The sequence below is a fragment of the Ceratotherium simum genome, chromosome X (assembly GCF_057802395.1).
Source record: "Ceratotherium simum simum isolate JZ-2026a chromosome X, ASM5780239v1, whole genome shotgun sequence".
NCBI classification, from domain to species: Eukaryota; Metazoa; Chordata; class Mammalia; order Perissodactyla; family Rhinocerotidae; genus Ceratotherium; species Ceratotherium simum.
In genome coordinates, this window is record NC_141940.1 from 60,577,967 (window position 1) to 60,605,885 (window position 27,919).

At 34.6% G+C, this 27,919-nt stretch overlaps 1 protein-coding gene across 5 annotated transcripts; it reads right to left on the bottom strand.

Annotated features, from left to right (window-relative positions):
• Positions 1-762: 762 nt before the first annotated feature.
• Positions 763-27,919, bottom strand: ZNF711 (ZFX family zinc finger ZNF711). 5 transcript variants are annotated; one of them, XM_014792367.2, is made up of 11 exons: positions 27,788-27,919; positions 25,942-26,069; positions 24,750-25,004; positions 24,277-24,381; positions 15,854-16,417; positions 9,645-9,800; positions 8,413-8,550; positions 6,305-6,442; positions 5,414-5,461; positions 3,977-4,120; positions 763-3,473 (listed from the first exon to the last, which is right to left on the bottom strand). In XM_014792367.2, exons 4-11 carry the CDS (start codon positions 24,353-24,355, stop codon positions 2,296-2,298), a joined length of 2,445 nt encoding a protein of 814 aa, XP_014647853.1. In that variant the 5' UTR covers positions 24,356-24,381; positions 24,750-25,004; positions 25,942-26,069; positions 27,788-27,919; the 3' UTR covers positions 763-2,295. The 5 variants fall into 5 exon arrangements, with proteins under 5 accessions (XP_014647853.1, XP_087283145.1, XP_014647854.1 ...); XM_087427019.1 differs by having other exon boundaries at positions 24,745-25,004; XM_014792368.2 differs by lacking the exon at positions 24,750-25,004.

Below are 27,919 nucleotides of genomic sequence, written 5' to 3' on the forward strand. Positions count from 1 at the left end.
TGTATTCTATTGAATGCTGACTAGTTTGAATATAGCAGGTTATTTTTATACTTGTTTGCAGAAATCTTTCCCAAATACTTGATTTAATACTTTTTTTTTTTTTTTTGTGAGGAAGATCAGCCCTGAGCTAACATCCATGCTAATCCTCCTCTTTTTGCTGAGGAACACCGGCTCTGAGCTAACATCTATTGCCAATGCTCCTCCTTTTTTTTTCCCCCCCAAAGCCCCAGTAGATAGTTGTATGTCATAGTTGCACATCCTTCTAGTTGCTGCATGTGGGATGCAGCCTCAGCATGGCTGGAGAAGCAGTGCGTCGGTGCACGCCCGGGATCCGAACCCCGGGGCCGCCAGTAGTGGAGTGCGTGCGCTTAACCGCTAAGCCACGGGGCCGGCCCGATACTTTTCCTTTTGAATGTATATTGATCTACTAGGCACATTAGGATTAGATTTATTTCTCAGGATCATGTTACTTAAGCAGGTTAAGAATTTTTAATTTTCTCTATAATACTAAATCTCAAGTCTTAAGATGGGCACCTTAAGAACATCTGTCATGGTTTTAGCAAAAACATACATTTTTGAAAAATAATCATGGCATAGTTGTCATAATTGTTTAAATTCCTAGCTCATGTTGTTAACGCACAAAATTCTACAAGACATTAAATTGTGGACCAAACTGCATAAGAGCAATTTTAAGTGAAAAGTCTTTTAATAAAAAATGAAAATTAACAACACTACTTTAAATAAACTCATAAAACCTTGAAGTGCAATAAATGCTTTTTATTGTATGCTCATTTCAATGAGTAACATTTAGAAATAATAATCCCACATAACAGTGACAATCTTATTTTACAGCGTGTACATCATTTACAGCCACATAACACACAATTTTAGATTTTCCAAATTTAATATTCTGAAGTTAAGAAAGATAAAAAATTTATTTTCAAGGAACTGATTCTTATCTGGTGCAAAAACAGAAGGGTGAACATTATTTGAAACACAAAACCACAATATAGCATGAAGTGAAATTACATTTTAATTATGTTGAACAGCTGAGTATAAACATGAAGCAACTAAAACTTAAAAGTACACATCATATGCATTACGTTTATGAACATAATTTTCATTAAATTTCCCTAAACCAGCTTTTTATATTAAGTGCCATTTTGATTTGCAGCATGCTAACACAAAGCGTTGTTAAAGGGATGCATATTTAAATTTATACACTGTAAACTGAATATCCACCTTCAAACTCTATTGGCAGCATAGTTTTTTGTTAAATACTGCATAAATACTGCCTCATATTGAAAATGCATGTTAATAACATGGTTATCTAGATTTTAAAAATCAAAATCTTCAATAATGGCATAAAATTGCACCTTTAAACATTAGAGCAAGTAAGACTAGAACAATCAAACTTGCTAAGACTGTCTTAAAAAAAAAACCTCTAAACATTATAATATTTAAGAAAACTGTGTTCTCTCAATTTAATCTTTAGATCATTAAGAAATATAGTGCTAACTTTGTTTGCAACAATACTGTTGCGTCTGTTTTAGAAAGCCACCTTTGACTCAAATACACTTTTGTCATATATGTCATACTGAACAACAATCAACTTGAACATCAGAAAAAAAAGGAACTTTAATCCTTAGACTTCACTTTAGACTTCAGCAGAGTGCTACAGTTTAAACATCCTATCCTGTGATAAAATCTTAGCAGCTTTGAAATTCTTTTTAATAGTACTGAATTAATCTAACCTGTTTTCCAGTGAAATTCTTTTAATGAATACACAAAACTTTTGCCATTTCTGGAATTCAATTTCCAAGTACCATATAAAAGGCTCAATGACTAAGTGACTGATGGATGACTATATTTTATTTCTCCACCCCATTTCTAAAATTGCATAAAAGTGAGGCTTGCTTGCCATAGCAAAGCATTGCTACACTCCTCAATTATGTATAATCTTTTCAGAAACATTTGTCTCTAGTACGATCAGCCAAATAAAGTCGTTGTCTTTGCTCTTCCCCTCTGTAGTTTAATTATGCATATCAGACTATTAAATAGACATTTAAGAAGTTTTTATGCAACCATTCTATGGTGCTTCTTAAATTCTTTAAGTAATTTTCAAAGGGCTATGAGATCCCCTGCTAACTCAAATATCTTAAGATCTTTAATACAAAGAATGTAAAGTTATGATTTAATATCAAGCTTTGTAACCAGATGAAATAGTTGGTGAAATTTTCCTCCCATGGAGCTGATTGTATTTTATAAATAGCTTCTTTCTTTATATTGATCTTATTACATAAGAGCCTCCTTGTGGTGCCTCATAATATGCTGATTTTTTTCTGATGGTCTTCGGAATCCCTTCTTGCAGAATTCACACCTATGTGGATAGTCTTTTGTATGTATTGATATTACATGTCGTTTAAAGCCAGATGCATCTGTAGTGCTGTATTCACAATACTCACATTGGTAAATCTTCCTTCCAGTGTGGGTCTTCATATGCTTTTTGAGCTCATTTTGTTGTCTAAATCCTCTCTTGCACCTTTTACACTTCAATGACTGATCCTTAGTATGAACTGAAAGGATATGACCACTAAGAATAAATGGATCTGATGTTTTAAAGTCACAGTGCCTACACTGATGAATCTTCCTACCCTTATGGATATCACTATGCTTTTTGAGCTCAGAAGGACGATGGAAACCTTTATCACACACCTCACATTTGTGAGGAAAATCCTTAGTGTGGACAGATATGATGTGCCGCTTAAGGTCACTTGAGTTGGTGCTCTTATGGTCACAATGAGGACACTGGTGTGTCTTATGTCCTTGAAATAAATCCATATGGCGTTGAAGCTCCCTCTCATCACCAAATGCTTGGGGGCAATGCTCACATTTATAGGGCAAACTGTTACCATGCTTAGACTTAATGTGAGTTTTCAGATTTGACTGATCTGCACACCTGAAGACACAATACTGACACTGATATGGCTTCTCACCAGTATGGGTTCTCATATGTTTCTTGAGTTCAGAAGGATGTCGAAAGCCCTTCCCACACTCAACACAAACATGAGGAAAATTCTTGCTGTGAACAGCCAGTAAATGTCTGTTTAACAGTCCTTGTTCTGCAGTTTCATAGTCACAGTATTTGCACTTATGCATCTTCGGCTCCTTGTCTCTTAATATAAGTTTATTTGAACTCAGTGGACTAGCCTCTCTGTATCTTCGTGTGTATTCTGTAAATTCATGGGTTTTGTCAACTTTGTTTATAAGCTTATGGCTTTCTAAGTGGTTATGGAAACTCACTTTCTTGTTAGTTGTAAAGTCACAATCTGTACACTGATATTTTTTTCTTATCAAATGATCAGGATGATTCTTCATGTGTCTTTTCAAGAATCCCCTGGATTTAAACTTTTTTGTGCAAATATGGCAAGGGTATACTGTCAGGGGCTGTCCATCAGGGCCTATTATGACAGCTAGATAAAAAAAAAATAGGGAAATTGTGACATTTGGCCAAACTGTTTTAAAGCGTGTTACAACAAAGGGGCCAAAATCAGCTGACATTCACAATGTGAGAACCATACTAGTGGAATAAAATCCTGTAAGATAAAATATACATTAAAAGCAGTTTATGATAAAGTAGCTCACTAAAAAGTAATGAACAGCACTCTACTATATACTCACCTGTCAAAATGCTATATCACATGTACTTTGTAAACTAGAAACAGGCACCCTTTATTGTTAAACCAACCTGAAAATTCTGTTTAAAAACATCATTTTGGCAAAGAGCAAACAAGCATAGTTTTATTAAGTATCAGTCAAACACTTTTAAAAAACCAACTATTTAGATCAAATACAAACAGGTACATGGGAGTAGGACTACACTATAAACAACTGACTTTTTTTCTTTGGTTACAAAAAAATACTTCCACATTTCAAATCATTATAATATTCATAAAGCAAAATATTAGTATTTTACCTGTTTGCCACTGCCTGGTTTCTCCCCTTCTCCTCTTCTTGGTTTTTTGTTTAAGTACTTTATTTGTATTAATGCTATCACAAATTTGAAGGTACTGTGTTGCTGTACTACTTCTGTTTTCTAACGCCGAGTCCAAAGTATTTCCTGAAAAAAAAATCAATAGATCATTAAACTACATATATTTACACTTTTTTGGTTTGGGTAGATGAATTACTATAGACGACATGGCATCAAGTTGCCCCTGTGGTACTAAATTTCACAAAGTATACCCATCTTTTTCTCTCTCTGTTACACTCTTACACACACGCACGTGCATGTGCAAATACTTTAAATAGGATATCACATGAAATTAACTTTAGAATATCCCAATTTATTCATCCCAAAGGAATAAACTGATAAGGTGAATGTGACATAAGAAACTGAATTTTATGACCCTAAACAAAATCTTGGCATCAGATCAATTTCTCACCAATGAAGGCTAATTAATTTAAAATTAGAGATTTAGCAAAGAAATATACATGTCTCAGTGAATCAATATAGTCATGGTGACTATACGTAATACATAACAAACAAAATATCTCTTGTATATATGCCTTAGAATAGTTTACTTAATGTGAAAAGCATTAAGCATTAAGATTGATTTTAAAGGTTAAGATAGATGTAGCAGGCAATTCACCACACAATTTCAGTGAGATCAGTGTATACAGAATAAAGTACTTAAAATCTCAGTTCTCATAAATCTGTTGTTTTATGCAATTTAGTTTAAAAATGTAGACCTACAAGACTGTTTAGCTCATATGCTGTGATAAATGCCTTTTATCAATTCATCTGAAATCTACATTTAAATTTAGAGAGTCAATACCTCCTAACGGTAGAACCAGAATAGTCAGATACTCTATCATAAGAAAAAGACTCCTTGCTTAAGAAAATAAAAAGAACTATCAACCATGGAATAACATTATATGGAGTGTATTAAGACTAAAAAAGAAAAAGTTAAGCTGACACATGGGTTTTATGTAACAGTTATATAAATCTACTGGTTGCCATAGAAATTAAGAAAACAGTTCCGTCCTAAGGAAGACATTAACAAGTGGTTGATATCATGGATAATTTTTACTTTTCTGTAAAAATAATTTCTATTTTATAATTTTTTCCATAGCAACCTTTTATGGCCCATGTGGTAAGTAGCCTGATATTTGCATCTTGAGGTAAATCTAAAATGAACTGCACTCACAGAATAACACACATTATGTCTATATATAAATTAATCAATTCCCCAAAGAGGCAAACTCTTATGTAACTAACTAGATAAGATACGACCAGACAAGTAAGAGTCCAACAAATGTGTCTGTATACACAAACTAATAACTCTTCATTTACTGAGCAATATACAAAACCGGCTATTTAACTTATATCTCACATATAATCTCCTCTCACCTGATGCTTGACAATCTTCATACCTTCGGGAAACTCTTCTTTCATCTCCTAAAAAAAAAAAGAGTAATTAAAAACTGATATACTGAGTATAATGATTACTAGGGGATAACATCTTAATCTACAAAATCTTACTTTGATCACCGTTCCTTGGATTAAAAAAATTTTTTTTGAGTTCTTCCACTCCCATAGATTAGATAATTTCACCTACTGAAACTAAGGGCTGCTGTCAGCATCCTGTTAACATCTAAAACAATCTTACTTTTAAAATAAAAACTGGGTTGATATTTCTGCAGTATGCTCTCAAAATTGAAGATGCTCAATAAATGACTGTTGAATGAATGAACCTTTGGAAAAAGCAAGTTGAGATTAATTCATTTGAACATCAAAATTTTTCAAAGTAAAAGAGTATACCTGGACCATCTTGTAAATTAAGTAGGAATGAGATAAAATATAAAGGAAAAACTAACTTGATAAATTTACCTTCTATTACGTATTTTCTAGAAGAGCACCCCTGGATTTCTGTTCCATTTCAAAACCCCAAAATCTTATTATTTGTGGTGTTAGAAATAAGTTTTTTCCAATAGGGGAAGGATCAATTTTCAAAGGATATTCCTATTTTAGAAAAGTAAACCTTTTTATGTCACTTATACAGGTAGGATTTAAAACAAATCCTACCGAAAAACACAATGCATTGAGCAAGGTTTATCTTAAGTAACACAAGATATGTGATAGGAAAATCATGTAAGTAACTAGAGGTCAACCAGTCCACAGCAAAACATTTTATATTAGCCAACTCATGGGGGGGCATCAGCACAGCATATTTAATGACCTAAAGGCTGATCAAATAGATATGTTATGTACTTATCAGGTGAAAAAATGCCAGTGTCCTACCATATGCCGCAGACCAGACAACAGGGACAATTGTTTTATTAACATCAGAGTCCTCAAGCTGAGTCTCAGGGAGAGAAGTTCCTTCCTCTTCCCCTACAATGACTTCCATGTAAACTTCATCTGCTATTTCAGCGCAACCTAAATTTTAGAAATAATTTCTTGTTTATAACCCCAAATATTTAATAAATGGGTAAAAAATTCTAAACAATTTAAATCTTGCAACTTTCAAGATTTCAATTTGGTTCATTTAAAAATTACATTACGCACTTTGGAGGCTGATGCCACTAGGAGACAATCATTTATCAAAATTCTTATTCTCCTCGTAGAACCTAGTCCTATGGAAATGACGTGCGCCTGAAATATACTGCCTAATTTTACAGTCTATTGGGTATTACAAATTTATAAAAAGGGTTGTATTCCATAATTCTGCCTGATAGTTCTTTGGAACTCAAAAAACATTTCCTATAGAATCATAGAAAGTGGTCCATGTAATCCCACATACTGTAATTTAAATGCAGTACTGTACATGCAATGAAAAATAGTCAAAAATACTAGCAATTGAAAAAAATAAAAATAATTAAAATCATATATATAAAATATATACAATGTTGGTGGTGCTCAAGAATATGTGGATACTCTTTAAGAGGCAGGATTTTCAGAGACCCTATTGAGGAAAAAAACATTAAGTGAGACTCATTTAAAAAAATACACTACTAGTGTACGTTATGTGAAATAATCCATTTAGATTTAACCTGTTAAAAATAAAATTGGCTTGAAATTTATGCTTTTCCCTTGATTCACATACCGGGATCTTCTATTCACAATAAAGGAAATGTGGAAAAAACGTGGAGAAAAAGTGTCCCTCTTAAGTTTCCCGCCTTTCAATTAACTAGAAAGAGACATTGGTCTAAGTTTTCCACATCCCCATGGAATTCTGGCTTCAGCTAACCTAAGCCTCAGCCTCCCAACCTTCTACTGTGCCCCTTTACAGACCAATGAGTAAAAAAAAGAAAAGTGATTCAGAAACCAAATAAAATTTATTTCATTTAACTCTTTCTCTCTCCAACCAAACCCTCCAGATGCACTTATTTTGGTATCTTCAGCTGAGATATATTATTTATGTCTGGGATTGGAATTCAGCTCCCCATGGCATCTAGGGAAGAAAATCTGAGCAGTGGGGATCAGAGAGCAGTACAGGGAAAGCTGAGTATTGTCAAGGTAATGCACTGAAGTAGAGGCTCTTGCCCTTATAGGGCAAAAAAAAATAGTTTTTGTCTCAGCATGGCAAGATGACAGAAGCAGCCTTAGAGAAGGGCTGCAATGCTACACTGAAGTGAGGAGAAAGCAGGCAGAGTGTAAAATGTCTTCATAATGAAATGGGTAACATGGCAAGAAAACAAATCTGAGGAGCTTTTTTCACTCTGTGGTACTCAGCCCCAAGAAACCTTAAGCAGCAACTACGTGGAGATGATCAAAGGCATAAGTAAAGATCCTGGCAGTCTGACTTGGAAGAATACTTACTCAGCTAATCCTTCAGTGACAGAAGGAAAACAACCATTTAGCCCTTCCACAGCTAAATCAGAGAGAGGCCAACAGTGCTCACTGCCATGTGGAAAGAACACTGGCAGTAGAGTTAGACAGATATGAGTTCAAATCCTACCTTCCTCATTTAATACTGGGATGATTTCGGGCAATTATTTAACTTCCCTGAGCATTTCTTCCTCCCATAAAACATGCATAATACCACCTACCTCAGAGATGAGCTGTGAGAATTAAATGAGATAATATATATGCAACATATCCAATAAAACACACAAAGTAGATTCTCAATAATTACCTATATATCTGTGGGCTCTACTGAAGTCAGGAACCTCATGTTGCTTATCTCTGTATCCCTAGTATGTGAGACATGTTTGCTGATTTGAACAATACATGTATGCATGAATGGTTAAAAGAACTCTTCCTTTTTAAATTAATTACAGCAAAGGGTCAGGCTTATTTTATTGAACTTTGTTCCTATATAGTGCTTTTATCTTTGCGATTGCTTTATTTTTTAAAAAGAATGCATGAAGGCTACTGATAAGTCCCTACAGCCCTTTTTTTCTTACTGATGTCATCTTCTTCTTGAGAAGAATCTTTAACTGCCATGTAAACCATCTTCTCCCGCTGCATTCGGCTCTGGTCAAGCACTCCAGATACAGAATGTCCATTGGTGTACTCGCTCTCTGTGACAATTTCTGTTCCACCTTAAAAATTAAAACACATATCACAATAGAGAACTATCATGGAATAATTCCCTAAATTAATAAGGAGGATATATAAGAAATAGTTTCCTTTAGAAGAATATTCCTCCCAAATATTCCAATACAAAATATTCCTCCCAAATATTCCAATATAAATTTCTAAGTGTCAAGAGAATTTTCTTATAAATTACACTTGAAATTTTCATTCATCACTGAGAAATAACAAACGTTAACAATTATATCACACTTATATGCCAAGCACTATGTAAGTCTTTTACATGTATTTACCTATTTACTTCTCACAATAGCCCTATGAGGTAGTTAGTATCATTATAGCCATCTTATGGATGAGGAAACTGAGGCAGAAGGAGGTTAAGTAGCTCACCAAAAGCCACTCAGCTAAATGGCAGAACTAGGAATACTACTCAGCTATAAAAAAAGATGAAGTCTTGCCATTTGTGACAACATGGATGGACCTTGAGGGTATTATGCTAAGTGAAATAAGTCAGACGAAGAAAGTCAAATACTGTATGATTTCACTCATAAGTAGAAGATAAAAGCAACAATAATCAAACACATAGACACAGAGATTATATTGGTGGTTACCTAACGGAGAGAGGGGAGGGAGGAGAGTGAAAGGGGTGATAGGGCATACGTGTACAGTGACAGATGGTAATTAGTCTTTGGGTGGTGTACATGATGTTGTCTACACAGAAATCGAAATATAACAATATATACCTGAAATTTATATAATGTTATAAACCAATGTTACCTCAACAACAACAAAAAAATCCAAGCAGCCTGCCTCTAGCCTGCCCTTAAATACTCATTATAACTTCCTACTCTAAACCAAATCCTCTCCACTCATTTGTTTTGATATTTCAACTGTAATATTCTACTCATGTTTGAAAGAATCTAATAACGACATATTCTGCATTCTTGTTTATATTCATATACATTTTTTCTATATTCCATCCCCAAAGAAACCTATAAAAAATCTGTGCTTTGAAGACAATTTTAGAATAGTTGCCAGAAAAGATAAGAATAAATTCTAATTCCTAACTATTATAGCAATAAATTAAAATTAGTCTTTGTACCTATTTCAACATCATCTTCAGCCTCGGCTTTAAATATATACACTTTTATTACTTCTGAACCAAATCCATCTTCTTTAACATCTTCTTGTGAACCATCACTGCCGATTTTTAATGGTGTGTTCCCCAAATGCTCTAATTTTTCCCCAACATCATCCACTGTAAAATATAAAGAGGAAACTACTGCATTCAAAAAGTACCATTGACATTTTAGTGGGTGTTAAGCATAAGTGCAACATGAAATAATGTGGTAACTATCAACCCCTATATTCACTTAATGACCTATTATGCAACAATTAAAAGTGTTATGTTTCATGAACAAACAGTATACAAGATACTACGTGATCACAATTACATAAAAAACCTATTCACAGATTTCAATTTATATAGACGAAATACCTAATAACCATAAAGCTTTAATTAATGGTTTGGGAAAAAATTAAATAATCTTCCATCATGTTCAATATTTTAAGTTAAATCCTAACACCAAAATTAATAACAGAAAAATTAGAACATAGCATACATAGTACTCATAAAAAAAAGCGCACGTAAACAACAATTCCCAAATTAAATAGCAGTTATTTCTAAAACCAATTAACAAAGAAATCTAAGATTAAAGAAAGACGAAATAGAAAACATCTGAATGATTTTATAAAAAGGGCTTTTCAGAAATCATTATGAAAATAAAATCTTAGTAAATACTCTTAATTTCTGCTGAATCAATGGAATACAACTTCAAATCAGAGATTTTGTATACTTCTAGATTTACTAACTTATGCTTTACTTCAAAATCATATACAAAGGTAAAGTAACAATATTTGAGAATATTACTTACATTTTAAGTATACTTTAAAAATTTGATTCTCTGCTATAGTCTTTAAGAATAACATTTAGTTTCACATGAATACTATGCACAAACTATTCAATGAATATATTGTATTAATAAACTTTGCTCTTTGACCATAAATATTAAACAATATATTCTCCCAAATATACGCCTACCATTTTTTATTTCAATGCCTGTCCCTATAAAAACTGAAATGTAATCTAAATAAAAAAATCTGCTCCTCCCTATTAATACATCATACTACCATATATGAAACATAAAGTCATGAAGCCTCTGACTACATCTAAACAATTCCAGAACTACTGAAAACAAAATAAAGTGACATTAAAAAGTTATTAACTCAGTACACTTAAAAAACGAATTTCAGGAAGATCTAAATGGGTCAAAGTCTAGATTTTCCCTATCTCAGTTTCAAATTTGATACATACAACTTCAAAAATATTCTTTTGGCCTTTCACAATGGTGAAACACAACAAATTTCAGAAATTCTTTTTATAATGCAAAGCTACTTTAACTTTGTGATTAAATATAAATGATTCCATACTATTTAAGAATTCAAATAGTTTGTCTGTGAAAGAAAATACCTAAATGACCAAAAAAAATAGACTAAATATTTTCATTCCACCATAGCCCCTAATTCTATTACTACATTTTTGGGCAAATATTTTTTTCACAATGAGAAAGATTAAAATGAAAGAAAAAAAGATGATGAAGTACCTAATATTATTGGTTCAATAGCTTCTCTATTAAAATATGTCAAATAAAAAAATGAGATCATAGAAAAAATTAAAAGAGTCAAGTTTAGTCCAGAAAAAATGTACTTTTTTATTCTTGGAAATAAAGACATGGGATATACAAAAACCTCAAAAAGTATCCAAAATATGAATTTCTTAGGTTGGAATAACTTCATACTCTCATTTGATAAATACTGCTTTATTATACTTGAATGGTTTAAAGTAATCACAGTTCCATCTGAGATAAACTGAATTTAAACTATAGTTCACAAAATTAAAGCTCATGAAGTAAAATACACATTTTTTGGTCACTTCTTAATAGTTTTGTACCATAATTTTCACTTGAAATTACTGTTGCTCTTTTGATTCCATTTATACCTTTCCTTTAGGTCCACAGTTTAACAGACCAATTATTTTCTACTTAGATTGGATTCCTCAGAATGAACAATTTTGAAATGTATTAAGTAACTAAACTTGTTCTGTGTTTTAAGTTCATAGATGATAAATTTATTAAAGATGTTAGTGTACAGTTTTAAGAGAAAAACCATCAACTTCACCAAGATTTAGTCTATATCCTTTGTTATAGAAAGTACAAAGTTAACAAAGACTTAACAGTCAACTGACTTCAGAAATAGATCCTCAAAGACTCTTCTTAATGCAGATAATACTCAAAATACCCAAAATTCAAGCTTAACCTTTCTGCTTGTTGTACAGCTTGTAATATTCAAGCCCCACAGTGTTGTTTCTCAACTCACATGCTGTCCCAGCCACTAATAAGGGGATAATATTATATACACCACAGAATTCTACTGGCGCTAAATATAACAAAAGAATAAGGTGCATTGTTTGCCAACATTGCAAAATTTGCTAACGTTCAATACTCTTATATAGCCCATTGGAACAATTTGATTAAAATTTCATTTTAGCAAAATGTAAATATAATATTCCTTTTTAAAGATAAGTAGGCTTTTTACTGTACCTTTTATTATATCTACAAAAATTATATGGTGGATATGATATTATCATGTAGAGTATATTGATGTACCACAGGGATGGGGTCTGACAATGTGTAAAGGATCTGTACTTCACAATGTTGAAACAAACAAAAATTAGTAACATTTAAATTACAAAGTTGTTCCACTCCCAGGTACATACCCAAGAGATCTGAAAACATATGTCCACACAAAAACTTGAACATGAATGCTCATAGCAGCATTATTCATATAGCCAAAAAGTGGTAACAACCCAAATGTCCATCAACTGATGAACAGATAAATAAAACGTATATCCATATAATGAAATATTATTCAGTAATAAAAAGGAATGAAGTACTGATATATGCTATAACATGGATGATCTTTGAAAGCATTACGCTAAGTGAAAGAATCCAGATACAAAAGGCCACATTTTATATGACTCCATTTATTGAGAATAGGCAAATCTATAGAGACAGAAATTGGATAAGCGATTGCCTGGGGTGGATGGAGTTGGGGGAGTGACTGCTAAAAGGTATGGGGTTTCTTTTTGTGATGGAGAAAAAATTCTAAAATTGTGGTGACGGTAGTAAAATTCTGTGAATATACTAAAAGCCAGTGAATTGCACCTTAAATAGGTGAATTATATGGCATGTGAACTATATCTTAATAAAGCTGTTACCATATTTTAAAAAACTACCAAGGTGTTAACTTTTTTCTTTTATCCCTGAAATTGCTGAGGTTTGATGAGATCTCCCGTAATGACACTACCAAGATATTTTGCTTTATACAAAACTGTTCCTGAAAGAAATATAAACTGATTTTATAGATTAAAAATAATTTGAATGCATTATATTGGTTCATTATTTAAAGGAACCTCCCTCCTCCAGTGAAGCTTTTCATAAAGGAAATCATCAGCCATAAATGTCTTATGGGTGTTAGGCATTTTTAAAGAAGAGTGCGCCTAAAGTAACTTTAGACAGATACAGTTATCCTATATTAATCTCCAAGTTACTTAGCACAAGTGGGAGAGCCTAGCCATCTGCTAAGATAAAGAATTTGTGAGATAAAGAATTGTGACGTTTGGCCTGAAAGCAGAAAAAAAACTCAGACGCACCTCAGATATTGAGAGAAGACAAACTCCCTACCTCTGAAACTCAGCTACTGATAAGATTTCCTTATAGGAATATTTAGGAATTCAGGAACAAGACAAAGGACGGTATGAAGTTCCCAACTTTATCTCTTAGATATTTTGAAAATCTTTATCTTGGGGAAAAAACAGAGAAGAGGACTTTTTAAATTAACACGGAGGCCTTTCAAAGTAATTTATTCTCCTGAAAGATTCAATGGCCAACAGAAACCAAGCAGTAAGAAAATGAAGATTATTACAGCAACTAGAAGGATGTGCAACCATGACATACAACTATGTATTGGGCCTTAGGGGAAAAAAAGGAGGAGGACTGGCAATAGATATTAGCTCGGGGCCAGTCTTCCTCAGCAAAAAGAGGAGGATTGGCATGGATGTTAGCTCAGGGCTGATCTTCCTCACCAAAAAAAAAAAAATGAGGATTAAGAGATGAAGAAAAAAAGGAAAAACTAAATCAAAATAGAATAAAATAAAATAAATGGAAATGGTAAAAAAAGAGTAACTAGGCCCAATTTGGGTATTATAACCATTATAAAAATGGTCAATGATCTGTCTGGATGGTGGGAAAATGGTTGATGTAAAAACGATATTAAATTTTTGTATATTTGTATATTCCATTTTCCACAACAGAAATTGCTTAAGTCCTAAAGAGATTTTACAAAATTTTTGCTGTTTCTCTACTAATAATTAAAGTTAATTAATTCCAAGTCTAAATTCCCCCTAAAATGACCCCGCAGCAGTTCCAATATTATTCGAGCAATACAATGTTCTTTATAATTTTCAGTTTAACTCTATTCGATTAGGACAGAAGTCCTTTGAATTTGACATATATGGTAATATCAAGATAAATATTCTAAATTATAATATTCTAGAAACTGTAAAAAAAAACCTTTTGCAGAAACAAATCACAGAAGATATGTGAAGGTGTGACTATTCACAACACATATGATGTCTAAATTTTAGACCACTTTAATACCAAAGAGTTTAATTTGACGAGTACCCTTTTAAAGATATACAGAATTTATTTTGGTACAGAAAGACTACCAATTTTTGCCACACCATTTTATATAACCATAATCATAGTTTTTTTTTTTTAATGTCAGGTTAAGATATATATATGGAGTTGCTTTAGTAACCTACATCAATTTAAAAAGAGGTAATAACATTTGCACAGTCTCTTAGTGGCTTAAATCATTCTCCTAAAAACAAATATTCACCTTCAAACCTACTTATACAGGATAAAAGTTAACATGCTAGACTTCAGAATCATGTTTACAAATTAAATAGATCTAATTTGTTTTTAGTTTTAAATTCATTGTACACACATATAACATAAAATCACTTTATACACACATACACATACTCTACCTGGCAATGCACTTTCCAAACATCTTTTACTTTAACAAGAAAAAAACAAAAATCCTCCCTGGAAAAGTGAAGTCTTTATCTAATCTTTACTACTTCTAGCATGATCCCTTTAAATTTTATAAAGAATAGAACCACTTCTTCCTCAAGCTCCATCAATAACTTATCATGAGATTTTTATTATTGTTGCTGTTCAAGCAAACCCACCACTTAAAACGAGAACAAGATATTTCTGTCTTCCTCCTCAGATAAAGTGTCGTAAGGACATTATAAAGCAGTCTGAAATAAACACATTCAAGTATGTTTGCATAGAATATACACACATATTTAAACAAACAGAAAATAAATACACGGAGAACTGTAGCACACAATCTGAGTTTATGATTTACTTTTCAAGTATTTAATAAGAAACTAATTATAGATTTCTTAACATATTATACTTAAATTCCTAAGCAAAACTGAGCTGACAACTCCAGTATTTGCCATATTAAAGAGAAGGAAGTGGCTGGGGCTGGCCCCGTGGCTTAGCGGTTAAGTGTGCGCGCTCCGCTACTGGCGTCCCGGGTTCGGATCCCGGGCGCGCACCAACGCACCGCTTGTCAGGCCATGTTGAGGCCACATCCCACATACAGCAACTAGAAGGATGTGCAACTGTGACATACAACTGTCTACTGGGGCTTTGGGGAAAAAAAGGAGGAGGATTGGCAATGAATGTTAGCTCAGGGCTGGTCTTCCTCAGGATTGGCATGGATATTAGCTCAGGGCTGATCTTCCTCACAAAAAAAAAAAAAAAGAAGGCGGCAGTGGTTGTATAAAATAAACTTCCCGTTTTGAAAAATATATATTTACCATTAAAATTTTATATCAGTTAATGTTCTTGTTGAACCTTCTAAACCTATATTTCTGTTCTAAGATATTAATAAATTACACTATTTTATTTAATTTTGGATATGAATTTTCATTGAGTAAATTTAAAACATTATCAAATTCAAAAAAAATCATCTCAACACAGCTTTGAAAAAATTTACTTTTCAAAAAGACTACCCCCATGATTTTTATTGAATAGATGCCCCATCCCAGAAAACCTTTCCAGGTTATATATAAATCCATCTCCCAAGTAATTATGGACTTTATGTTTCACTTACAAGATATCATCAAGTAGTCTTCAGAAGTGCTCTTGACATCATCATCATCATCATCATCATCATCATCATCATCATCTTCGGTTTTAATTGTAACTGTAGAACCAGGAACACCACCAGCTGCTTGAATCACAGTTTCTGTATCTGAATTAGTTACAAGAACCTCCTCTGATACCATTGTGGGAGAGTCAACTCCTGAAACACAATCTTGGACCACATGTTCTAAGTGTCCATCAGGACCAGTAACAAGGTCAGCCACAAAAACTTGCTCAGGTACTCTAACGGTTTCTGTAATTAGCTCAGAAGTCAAGATGTGATCACCATCATCTTCCTCTAAATCTTCTTCAATGGCAACATCAGCTTCAAGTACAGCTTCAGGAACAATAACACCTTCTGTTACTACATCAGTCTCGGTGATGATATCAGGCCCATGGACAACTTCAGCTGCAAGGCCATGATCAAGAGTTATTCCATCATCCGTGACAACATCAGAAACTAATACAGCCTCAGGAACTGAAACAACAATATGGTCTCCATCGATGTGTGCAGTACCAGCCATTCCAGCCACTATAATACAAACAATTAACAAAAAAAAGTAAAGTTATTTTATTAATTAAAAGTACTGTGGATGGAGAAAGACAAATATCGTATGATTTCACTCATATATGGAAGATAAAAACAGCAAAAAACACACAGACATAGAAATAGATTGGTGGTTACCAGAGGGGAAAGGAGAGGGAGAACGGTGAAAGGGGTAAAAGGGCACATGTGTACAGTGATGGATGGCAATTAGACTTTGAGTGGTGAACACGATGCAGTCTACACAGAAATCAACATATAATCATGTACACTTGAAATTTATATAACGTTATAAAGCAATGTTACCTCAATAAAAAATTAAAAATGTAAAAAATGTACTGTATTTAACATATCGGATGACATAAAATATTTTTTAAATATGAAATAGTCCTGGCCAAACTGTCATTTTAAAAAATCACTGACAGTTTAACTGCAATAAAAACCATCACCAACCAGCAGTCGGGGTAGAGGTGGGTGAAAACAATATTAGTAAAATCTAAATTAAGACCTTAAAAATAATGTACTTTACTTTCAAGTAAAACATAAAGGCTACGGGGCCATCCTGGTGGCATAGTGGTTAAGTTCGCACATTCTGCTTCAGCGGCCTGGAGTTCGCAGGTTCGGATCCTGGGCATGGACCTACGTACTGCTCATCAAGCCATGCTGTGGAGGCATCTCACATACAAAATAGAGAAGAATGAGGAAGATTGGCATGGATGTTAGCTAAGGGACAATCTTCCTTAAGCACAAAGAGGAAGATTGGCAACAGATGTTAGCTCAGGGCCAATCTTCCTCACCAAAAAAAAAAGCTATAGTGAGATATCACTACACACCAATTACAACAGCTAAAATAAAAAAACAGTGATAATACCACAGGTTGGTGAGGATGTGGAGAAACTGGATCTCTCACACATTACTGTTGGGAATGTAAAATGGTAGCAGACACTCTAGAAAATAGTTTGGCAGTTTCTTACAAAACTAAACAGGCACTCACCATAAAACCCAACAATGGCACTCTAGGGCATTTTTCCCAGAGATATTAAAATGTGTTTACACAAAAAACTGTACATGAATATTCATAACAGCTCATAGTAGCAATTACTCATAGTAGCAAAAAACTGAAAACAACTCAAATGTCCTTCAGCAGGTGAATGGCTGGTTAAACCAACTCTGGCACATTCTTACCATGAAATACTACTCAGCAAGAAAAAAAAAGGGACAAATTCAACAACCTGAATGAATCTCCAGAAAATTATGCTGAGTGGAAAAAGCTAATTACCAAAAGTTACAATACTGTATAAATGGAATCATTTATATAACACTCCCCAAATTATAAAACTATAGAGAGGGAGAACAGATAAGCAGTTGCCAAGGGTGGGTGTATGTGTGTGAATATACTGGCATAGCATATATATGGTTATGTAACGGTTCTGTATCTTCTTTTTGGTGGTGTTTACACAAAGCTATCTACATATGGGATAAAACTGCATATAACTATATACACTCGCACACATACAAATGTATATTAAAAAATGGTGAAAACTGAATGATGTCTGCAGTCTAGTTAATAGTATTGCACCAATGTTAATTTCTTGGTTTTGATATTGTACTACACTTATATAAGATGTCACCATTGGTGGAAGATGAGTAAAGGATAAATGGGACTCTACGTACTATTTTTTCTACTTCCTGTGAGTCTGGTATTTCAAAAAATAAACAGGATACACAAACATAAAAGGGTGCTAATATGTTAAATTAAGTGAGTTAATAAAATATTAAAAGCTTAATATATTATAAAATATGTATTATAAACAAAAAAGTCCCCGAACTTCTTTATCTTATAAGAATTACTATGTTCAAAAGTGGAAGGCATCTTTTAACACCTGATTTGGGGGTAAAAAAGCCTAACTCATTTTAGACAAAGATTTGGTTTGATTAAAAAATCCTACATATTGGACTCTAAATTGTATTAAATTCTAAATTAGGAAAACTGCAGGAATAAAGCTTTAAACAACGTCTTTCTTGAGCAGCATGGTAAACAGCAACTCCTACTCCCATTGTAAATATTGTAAGAGTGTAGAATCACTTCATGAGGAACTGTTAAATTCTGCTTCCCTGAGGTGGGACAGTAAACAAGTTAATCGAGTTTGTGAACCAGTTATAACAAAATTATCTACATGAAATAATATAGTACAAAGTCTTTTCCACATAATGATCACTTTCTATAAAGTAATACCTGGAAGAGTGCCATTTGCTATACAGTGTTCACTATTATTAATCAATTCATTATGGAAGTCAGTTAACAAGTTAGAATGGAGACCAGTGGACACTATTAATATCCTAACCCATCAAAAAATACGGTGAGAAAGGAAAGCTGCCTTTCAGGATTATCTTCCTTTCAACCCTTCTGTATCCCTCTCACTCTTCTCAAACTCGCACTAAACCACCATATTACCCCAAAAGGCAAAGCCTCAATCTTGAAAATCTGGTGGACAAAGGGAGTATGTATAAAACAAGTACTTTCTATTCACTTAGTACTCCACTGGCCATTTTGGAGACAGGGAGAGGGTGGGGTTCAAATTTAGCATTCAACCAGACTGGAAATGTGGTTTTTACCTAAGAAAAATTTAACGTTAAGCCTAGAAAATTCATAGTAATGAAATTCTACACATATAAACAATAAAATTAATAATTTCTAAAGTATTTTCACAAGTCAGACTTAAAATATGGGAAATTTCATTTATTTTAGAGCATTGCTGGAGGTTAGTTTGATTCCTGAGAGTAGACACTAGGGAAGGATAGAAAGACAGAATAACGCTAATGCTGGCCTGGGTTCAGATTAACCTGGTTGGGAGGATTCTAAAAAGATGGAATAAGTGCTATTCAGTTTACCTAGCCTCTACTCTAGTAGGAACTTACAGGTCAAAATAAATCAGATATAAACCAAAATAAATCCAAACATGTTTGTTTACCATGAACTAAATAATTGCAAGGATCCTAGACCAAGAATTGACGAGTTCCCCACAGGGTACTGGCAGATCACTCAGACCTAGATCCAAGAAGTCTCCAATTAATTTTCGCTCTTTCCTCTTATCAGCTCATCTGTTAAATTCCACTGAATTTCTAAACAAAGTCACTTATTTAGCTATACACCAGCTATATTTATTTAGCACTGACTGTGCACCAAGCAAACTGCTAATACTTTTACATGTATTATCTCATTTAAGCCACAGAACAACTGTGTAACAAGATGAGTGTTATCTCCATTTTAAATATGAAGGAACTATGGTTTAGAGAGGTTAAATAAACTTGCCCCAGGATCAAGCTGGGAAATGAACTCATCACTTGACTCCAGACTGGCTTTTCTCTACCTGCCTAAAGAAAGGGAATAGAATTTACTTACTCTAGACTTTTTTAAAAGAGATTTATAGAGTTAAACAAATTGAGTCGCTACTAAAGGAATAGTTTGAGAGAGAAAGAATAAAAAGACCTATCACGTAGTCACTCATTTAAATTTTAAAGCATTGAGTAAGCAGCATTAAATGGCATTAAAAATTTATCTCACTAGGTAGCAAATTACAAATAAGAAAAAATCATTTAAAAAGTGTGAAATCAATTAGATAACCAAATAACAGTAAGAAACAAGTCATCATTTCAAGCATTTCCCATTTTACTAAAGTTACTTCATTTAAATGCAAATACCTAGAATTTCACCACACGGATAGCATAAAATTTGGTATTTGTTGGGTCTGTCTTGGGCCACTATTATTTAAGGCTGTTTTGCTATTTAAGTCCCAAAGCAACATAGACTTTTTGCAGCAATAGCATCTTAAACAACTATTAAATTCGATGGCACAGATTTCAAGGACAACTATTATACTGAGACACGAGCAATGTTATTACATAAAGCATAATGCTGTAAATTTAAAAATCTCAAATATCCTTCAAAAGAAACTGGTGTAATGAATTTCTGAATTAATGTTTCAGATTCTTAATACAGTAGCCATCCCATTCCAACCAAGAAGCTTGTAGAATTTAGAGATTCTGTGCCACATAGTATACTTACTTGGCTAGTTCTACCTGTGTATGCTAAACTCTATGTTTCACAAATATCATTAATTTATGGGACTGCAAATATATGTCTTGATGTTAGCAGAAATTTAAAGAATGTATCTAGGGCCGGCCTGTTGGCTTAGTGGTTAAGTGCCCGCGCTCCGCTACTGGCAGCCGGGTTCGGATCCTGGGCGCGCACCGACACACCGCTTCTCCGGCCATGCTGAGGCCACGTCCCACATACAGCAACTAGAAAGATGTGCAACTCTAACATACAACAGTCTACTGGTGCTTTGGGGAAAAAAGAGGAGGAGGATTGGCCATAGATGTTAGCTCAGAGCTGGTCTTCCTCAGCAAAAAGAGGAGGATTGGCACGGATCTTAGCTCAGGGCTGATCTTCCTCACAAAAAAATAAAATAAAAAAAATAAAAGAATGTATTTAACTTCTACTGAAATTGTGGAATGTAAAAAGTTTAACTGGGGGGGGACTAATCACAAGGGAACTGCTTTCAAATTACCTAAATTTCAAATTACCCTAAGTTATCAGGGCGAAAATTTCCATTGTCAAAAATCTTCCCAATAAAGGTCCCTTTAGGTTTAGACCTGCTTGACACCTTTGTAATTTTTACAGTATCACACAAAAAATGAAATCATCTATGTATGAAATTGAGCTCAAAACTGCACATCAAAAAATATATAGAGTCCCTGCCTTCTAAGAGTCCAGAATTTATTTACCAAAAACAAATGCAAACCTAACTTATACTTCAGGCCAACAGCATCTCTAAACACAAATGAGTGAACATTTCCCATATTAGCCATTTCTGACCTAACTGGATATTCAGCAAAATAATCTTACCAAAAATGTAGAAACAGTTAAGTTGCTATCTCTTTATTTGCCTAAATTTAAAAGAGCATAAAAATTAAATTAAAAAAGAATTTAAGGTGCTGCCCCGTGGCATAGTGGTTGAGTTTGGTGCGTTCCGCTTTGGCAGCAGCCGGGGTTCGAGGGTTCAGATCCCGAGTGTGGACCTACACCACTTGTCAGCCATGTTGAGGCAGTGACCCACATACAAAATAGAGAAGGACTGGCACGGATGTTAGCTCTGGGCTAATCTTCCTCAAGGAAAAAAAGAGGACGACTGGCAACAGATGTTAGCTTAGAGGTGAATCTTCCTCACCAAAAAAAAAAAAAGAATTTAAAAAGAATGCATCCTCTCAAAAGCCAATAACCTCAAAATACTATTAGGCAGTTACATCATGACCAGCTATATAACAAAAAAACTGTGGCTTTAAACTCTTTGTGATATAAATAAGTTGATTTACTCTATTAAATTAATTTTAGAAAGGGCTTTAAATGATAGTGAAAACACCAATAAAAATCTGGAAGTAGTTCTCAAACTTTCCCATTTTATTATTCCCAAAAAGACAGAGAATAGTGAATGAAAATTTTGCTTTCTATCCCATAACATGTTTACATGAGTATAATTGTGTCTATATGTGTATGTGTATTCCCCACAATTCAAATGAAAGGTACTAGAAGAAGATGTGCTGTTTATCCTGTGGTTTCAGATACATCACCACATGCCTCCAAGGCCAATCATACCCTAGTCTAAGATGCAAAGCTTTAGGTCAAACAAAAAGTGTTCTAATGCATTAAAAATATTTCAACAACTCAAATGTCTGACAACTGATAAATGGATAAACAAAGTGTGGTTTACCCATGCAGTGGGGAATATTATTTGGCAGTAAAAAGGAATAAAGTACTGATATAGGCTGCAACATGGATGAAACTTAAAACATTATGCTAACTGAAAGAAGCCAGACACAAAAGGCCACATATGGTATGATTCCACTTATATGAAAAGTCCAGAATAGGTAAATCCATAGACAGAACAACTAATGGTTGCCTAGGTCTGGGGGCGGGGAATAGGGAGTGACTGCTAATGAGTATGAGGTTTTATTTTTATGATGATGAAATGTTCTAATATTAGGTAGTGGTGATGGTTGCACAACTCTGTGAATATACTAAAAACCACTGAATTGTATTCTTTAAAATGGGTGAGTTGTATGGTATATGAATTATATCTCAATAAAAAGTAAATAAGAACATACATAAAAATATTTCAATTTGCATGTCCTACTTCCCTAGCAACTAAAAGGTAATAAAGTATTAGATGTAATAAAGAATTAATTAAACCTCAAACACTGAGAAGAACAATGGAAAGGAAGGTAAGACGAACACCAAGTAAATATTCACCAGCACCAATCAGACATTTTTTTCAATCTTTGAAAGGAATCATGCTTTACTTGTTAACAGGCAAATTCTTTGGGAATGTAGGGGGTTCTGGCACTTTACCAAATGCTATAGGGTAGGTAATATTTTGTATTAAATGGAGAAAACCTGTATTTCTTCCGTTTTTAAAATATCTTTTCTTTAAAACGTAAAAAAATTAAAGTTGACATTTCAGCCAAAGCTTATTTACCATACTGAACTTCAAGTGTTCCAGTATTTTAAAAAATTGCTCTAGCAAAGAATTCACAAAATTCTTTGTGAAATCTCTTATCTTCAGCCCTTTGTCCTTCTTCTAGAATTTATTCCTGTACTTTTTTTCACCCAAAATCACGTCTAAGTTATCCATAATCAACACAACTCACTTCTGACTTTTTAGCAGAATAAATCCATGATTCCTTTCATTTCATCAATTAACTACACAGTCATCTCAATCTCCACCACACTCAATCTTGATCTATGCACCACACCTTTATTAATCAGACAGAAATGTCAAGGAATCAGAACTGAAGAGGACCTTAAATGTTATCTAGTTCAACCCCCTCATAAAAGTGAATTAAGTAATTTGCCCAAGTTTACACAGATAGTTAACAGGACTGCTAAGACTAGAATCCAGTTCTTTTGGTTCTCATTACTGTGGACTTTACAACAGGGGACAAATAACATATTATCTGAAAATAGTAGTAGCATTTTCTTAACTGACCAAAGTATGTAGTTGTAATTCCCCATCTCTAATTTTATCTTTGACAATTCCATAATACCTCATGTTTTCTGTTTACTTTTTATCCCAATTTACCACTTGTCTCTTCTGCTCTCACTCCGATCTTTTCTTCAATTCTTACCATCCTAAGCCAGCCTCTTAAATTTCAGATACCTCTATCTCTTCTATAATCCAGACTAACCTTGCCCAAATTCAGTTTCTTTGTCGACTGTCAATCAAGTCCTAGCATCTTCATCAAAATGACTACTGTTAAGAGGCTACTGAAAAACTTGGCCACAAAAGTAGGGAATTTTTTTTCTAAAAGAAAAAATGTAATGCTACTAGTAACAACTTTCTGAGGATATAGCATCAGAATATAATTAATCACCAATGCATGATTTTCCTATATCACTATATAAGGATCTAACTTCTTTAAAATGACTGAAGTACTTCCTTTTCCAGCTTTATTAAAAACACAAATTAAAATATATTTTAAAAAGCCAATTTAATATTTCCTATGTGCAAGAACTGATGTAGTTATTTATGCAAATTGAGTTTAACATTTCCAAGGACATATTACCACTATATTCCAAGTTTCCTCACCTCAACCTTTCCGCAAAATTTTAAGAATGATTTTAAGTAGACAACTGACATCACTTTAAGAAAATAAGCCCTACAAATGTATTTTATTAGCAAAAGAAGAATTTTTCATTTTAATTCTCCCCGTCCTCGATATAGTTTTGATATTTAGTATGTTCTGGCTTTCAAAAAAGAAAGAAAAATACAACAAAGAAAATGCTTTACCAAAATCCTGCATAATCATGGTATGGGCCATTCTAGAGTCTGATGTGTGCAATCCAAGACTTCCACCACCTGAATCCATACTTAGCAAAGTTTATTCACAAATCTCTGTAAAAGAAATGGTTTTAAAAATAGTTTAAATACATTTAGGCCAAAGTCAGTTGTTTTTTGAGGAAAAAAATGCAATTGAAAATATGCCTCTCAACCAGGCGTGCAAATCTCATTACAAAGGAAAACAAAACAAAAACCTTGATTAGATGCTTTATGTGACAAACATAAATAAAAGGGCCAAGTGGAAGTAAACCAAAGATAATGAAGAATAAGACATAGTAAGGGTGATGAGCAATAGGGAAGTGATAGAAGCAAGCAAAAGAATAAAACTGTAGCATTGAGGTTGCAGTTAAAATACAGGTTATAAAACAAGAAGAAAAAGAACAAGATGACAACAGACAATAGTTGGGATATTTATACATTACTAGAGGACTCAGGTGTCTAGTATTAGTGAATTTCATCCAGTGGCTCTCATCCATTTCTTCCAGACCCAGATCAGCCCTGCAGCGGAGCTCTGCAGATAAACTTGTTTCACCTCTGGCTCTTGGGGTTCTACTTATAATGTAAAGTGTTCTATCCCAGTTTCCCCGGAGTTCTTTGAGCCAGTAAGGACTTTTGGCCTCACTCTACTACATTCTCTTGTCTCACAGTTTTGAGGACTCATGAAACATGACTGCTTCCTAAATATGGTAGAGATAAGATCAATCACATACAAACATTTAGCAAATTGTTTCTTTCAGAATATAGTTTACTTGTAATTGTACAACTGATTTTTTTTCCATTAATCATTAATAAAGTCATGCTAGCCTCACGTTAGTTTTGAAAGCAAGGGCTCAAGCTATTTCATTTAAAATGACTTATGCTATCTTTAAGATCACCAGATAGTATTGAACCTAAAGTCAGATGCTGTCACTCAACATATTTCTCACAAGTAATAAGTGTATTTCCCTTTCGAACACTAGATTCTAAGTAAATCAACCAAAACACCTGTTAATTTTATTAAACATTTATCTCATTTTTAGTTAGAAGTGTTTAATAAACTGGGCTATAATGCACAAAAGATGAGGTTACATCATTAATGAAAGTTTTAGAAGCTGCTATGTAAAACAACTTAATTTATCCTTAAGTGCAGGAGATTACTAAGATTTTTTTTCCTTGTCTTCAAGTTCTATACGTGTACAAGAGGCAGGAGAGTTTCAGAGTAACCTCTATCAACATTTGAGTCATGTATATAAAAAATCCTACAACAGTAGGTGACATTTCTGTGTATCAAATGGTTCACATAAAATTACTTTAAGTGAGCAAAATTACAAATTTTTAGAAATTCCTAGCTGTATTTTGTTATCTTTTTTCAAATACCACATTGTTTTCTGCCTTCAAAGTGAAGTCAAGAGAGGCCAAGAGAGTTCACAATAAACTACCTGTGTGTTCACAGAGATACAGTAAAATGCCATAAGGACTGATTTTTAACATTAAAAACAGTGTACTATTTCAACTTTAGAGTAGTTGCTTTCTTTATCACATAACAGAACAATTACAAATGTCTTAAAATGTTTTAAAAACTTAATTTTGTTTAACTACTAAATAAGACAAAATAGTAAATAATACGTTATTCACCTTAATATGAGAGTCTTGAAGAAACTGTAGATTTTCTTACATATCGTAAAATAAAATCTGCAGTAATTTCTTTGTGTTATTTTTCCTTCTGAACTATATTAGTTTCTTTGGAAAAGCGTTCTCTTTACCTATTGTAAAAATAAATTCAAAATTAGATATTCTAAAACATTTTAAACCAAATCTCTTACACAACTTAAGAATTTTTCTTTACACTTTACCGTGCAGGGTGAGGTTGGGAAGGGCTCATGTGCTCAAATCTGTTAATCTAAAAAGCAATTGAAGGGAATCCAACAGAAACAACTACCTACTACGATATAAGCAACGTTAATTCACTTAGAATTCGACCACTTGATTAAACCAAAATCTGCTGTAAAGCACGTTTTAAAAATCACTAGCAACATCTTATTTTGGAAAGTGAAAGACAACCAACCAAGGGCAAGCTTCACCCTTGCCAAATCCATAGAGAAAAATCTGCACTAGCACTCAATGAAGTGAAAAAATTTTAACACAGTGCAACTATTATGGGAAATATCACACGGTATGAATACCAAACAAATAAAATGGAACACCTTTTTACCATAAAGGAAGTTTAAGTAAGATCAATAATAAATGAGGTAAGAGAACAGCAGTGTGTGAAGTATTCAATAGCCAATAGATAGCTAGGGTTTTCAGTATTCTCAAAAGTGTATCTCACATCCTTATTGAATGGAGGTAACCACCAAGTACGCTTCAAGTAAACATCTTTCCATAAACATATGGGGAGCATAAATCATAAAAAGAAAAACAAAAACATTTTACTCTTATCCGTCTCCTCTAAACACAGCTCTTTCAGGACCAAGCTTCTCGGTGATGTAAACAGGGTGAGGGATAGAAGAGAAATCCTAAGGCGGCAGAGCAAGAGAATGCGAAAGTAGTATTCGCAGATAGGAGACAAAGGAGCCCTGGCAAGTAGCAGTATTGCAGCTTTGGATGCAACCCTCTTCCCGCATAAGTCTTCCTTTCCCACGACCATGCCAAGTTTCAATCATTTCGAGCAGAACGCACACACGTGCCCTCTCATATATTACCCATCTGACTGGATCTCAAACCGAACAAGAGAACCTTAGCCGTGGAAAAGCAGAGAGCGAAGAGACAAGAATACCCTTTCCCTCCTCCCTCCTCTCACTTGGCGCAGCGGTCGCCACCGCTGCTACCCATGCCATGCTGCCGAAGCCCTCATCCTCCTCCCGCTCCCCCTGCCCCGCTACACGGGAGATGGCTGGGAACCAAAATGGTGGTGATTTAGCGGAGGCGACAGTCGCCGCACACGCCCCCCCCCACCCCCCAGGCTCTGACGGCTCCCGACCCCCTAAAACGCCCGATTCCGTGCCACCTCCTCGCAAACGCCGCCATCCCTCGCGCATTCCAAGGTTACCATCAGCCGCGGGCGAGGGCGAAGTGGGCGGGTGAGGTGAAAGGAATATGGGGGGGGGGGTCGCCGAGAGAAAATGCCAGAGGGACGCCGCATTCTTCACTTCACCGTTTTGTTTTCCGCCATTTTCCCGTCACCCTAAACCACCGACGGCCTCAACGACGGCTCTCGCCCCCGGGGGTTCTGGCCTGGGGGAGGAAGGGGGTGGCCGAGGGGGAGACACTTATTTCCCTCAATTCCGCCAGCAAGCCGCCGCGACTGAGGAGAAAAATTGTCCGCCCGAGGGGGAGGGAAAGCTTAGGGACTAGACGCCACTTCCATTGTTCCCTTCGCCCTACACTACACACTGGGTGTGAGCCTCGCCTCCCCTCACGCGAGCGACAAGGAGAGCAGCGGACCCAAGTCCCTCTACTTTCTGCTCAGGAGTCTCCTTACCTGCCGCCGCCGCCGCTGCCACCGCTGCCAGTTGACCGCACTCCGGATTTCTGCGGGGGGCGGCAGCTGTGGATCCGTAAGGTCCTCCTCACATTCGGGTTTCCGAGGTTCCGCAGCCCGAACCAATCACAA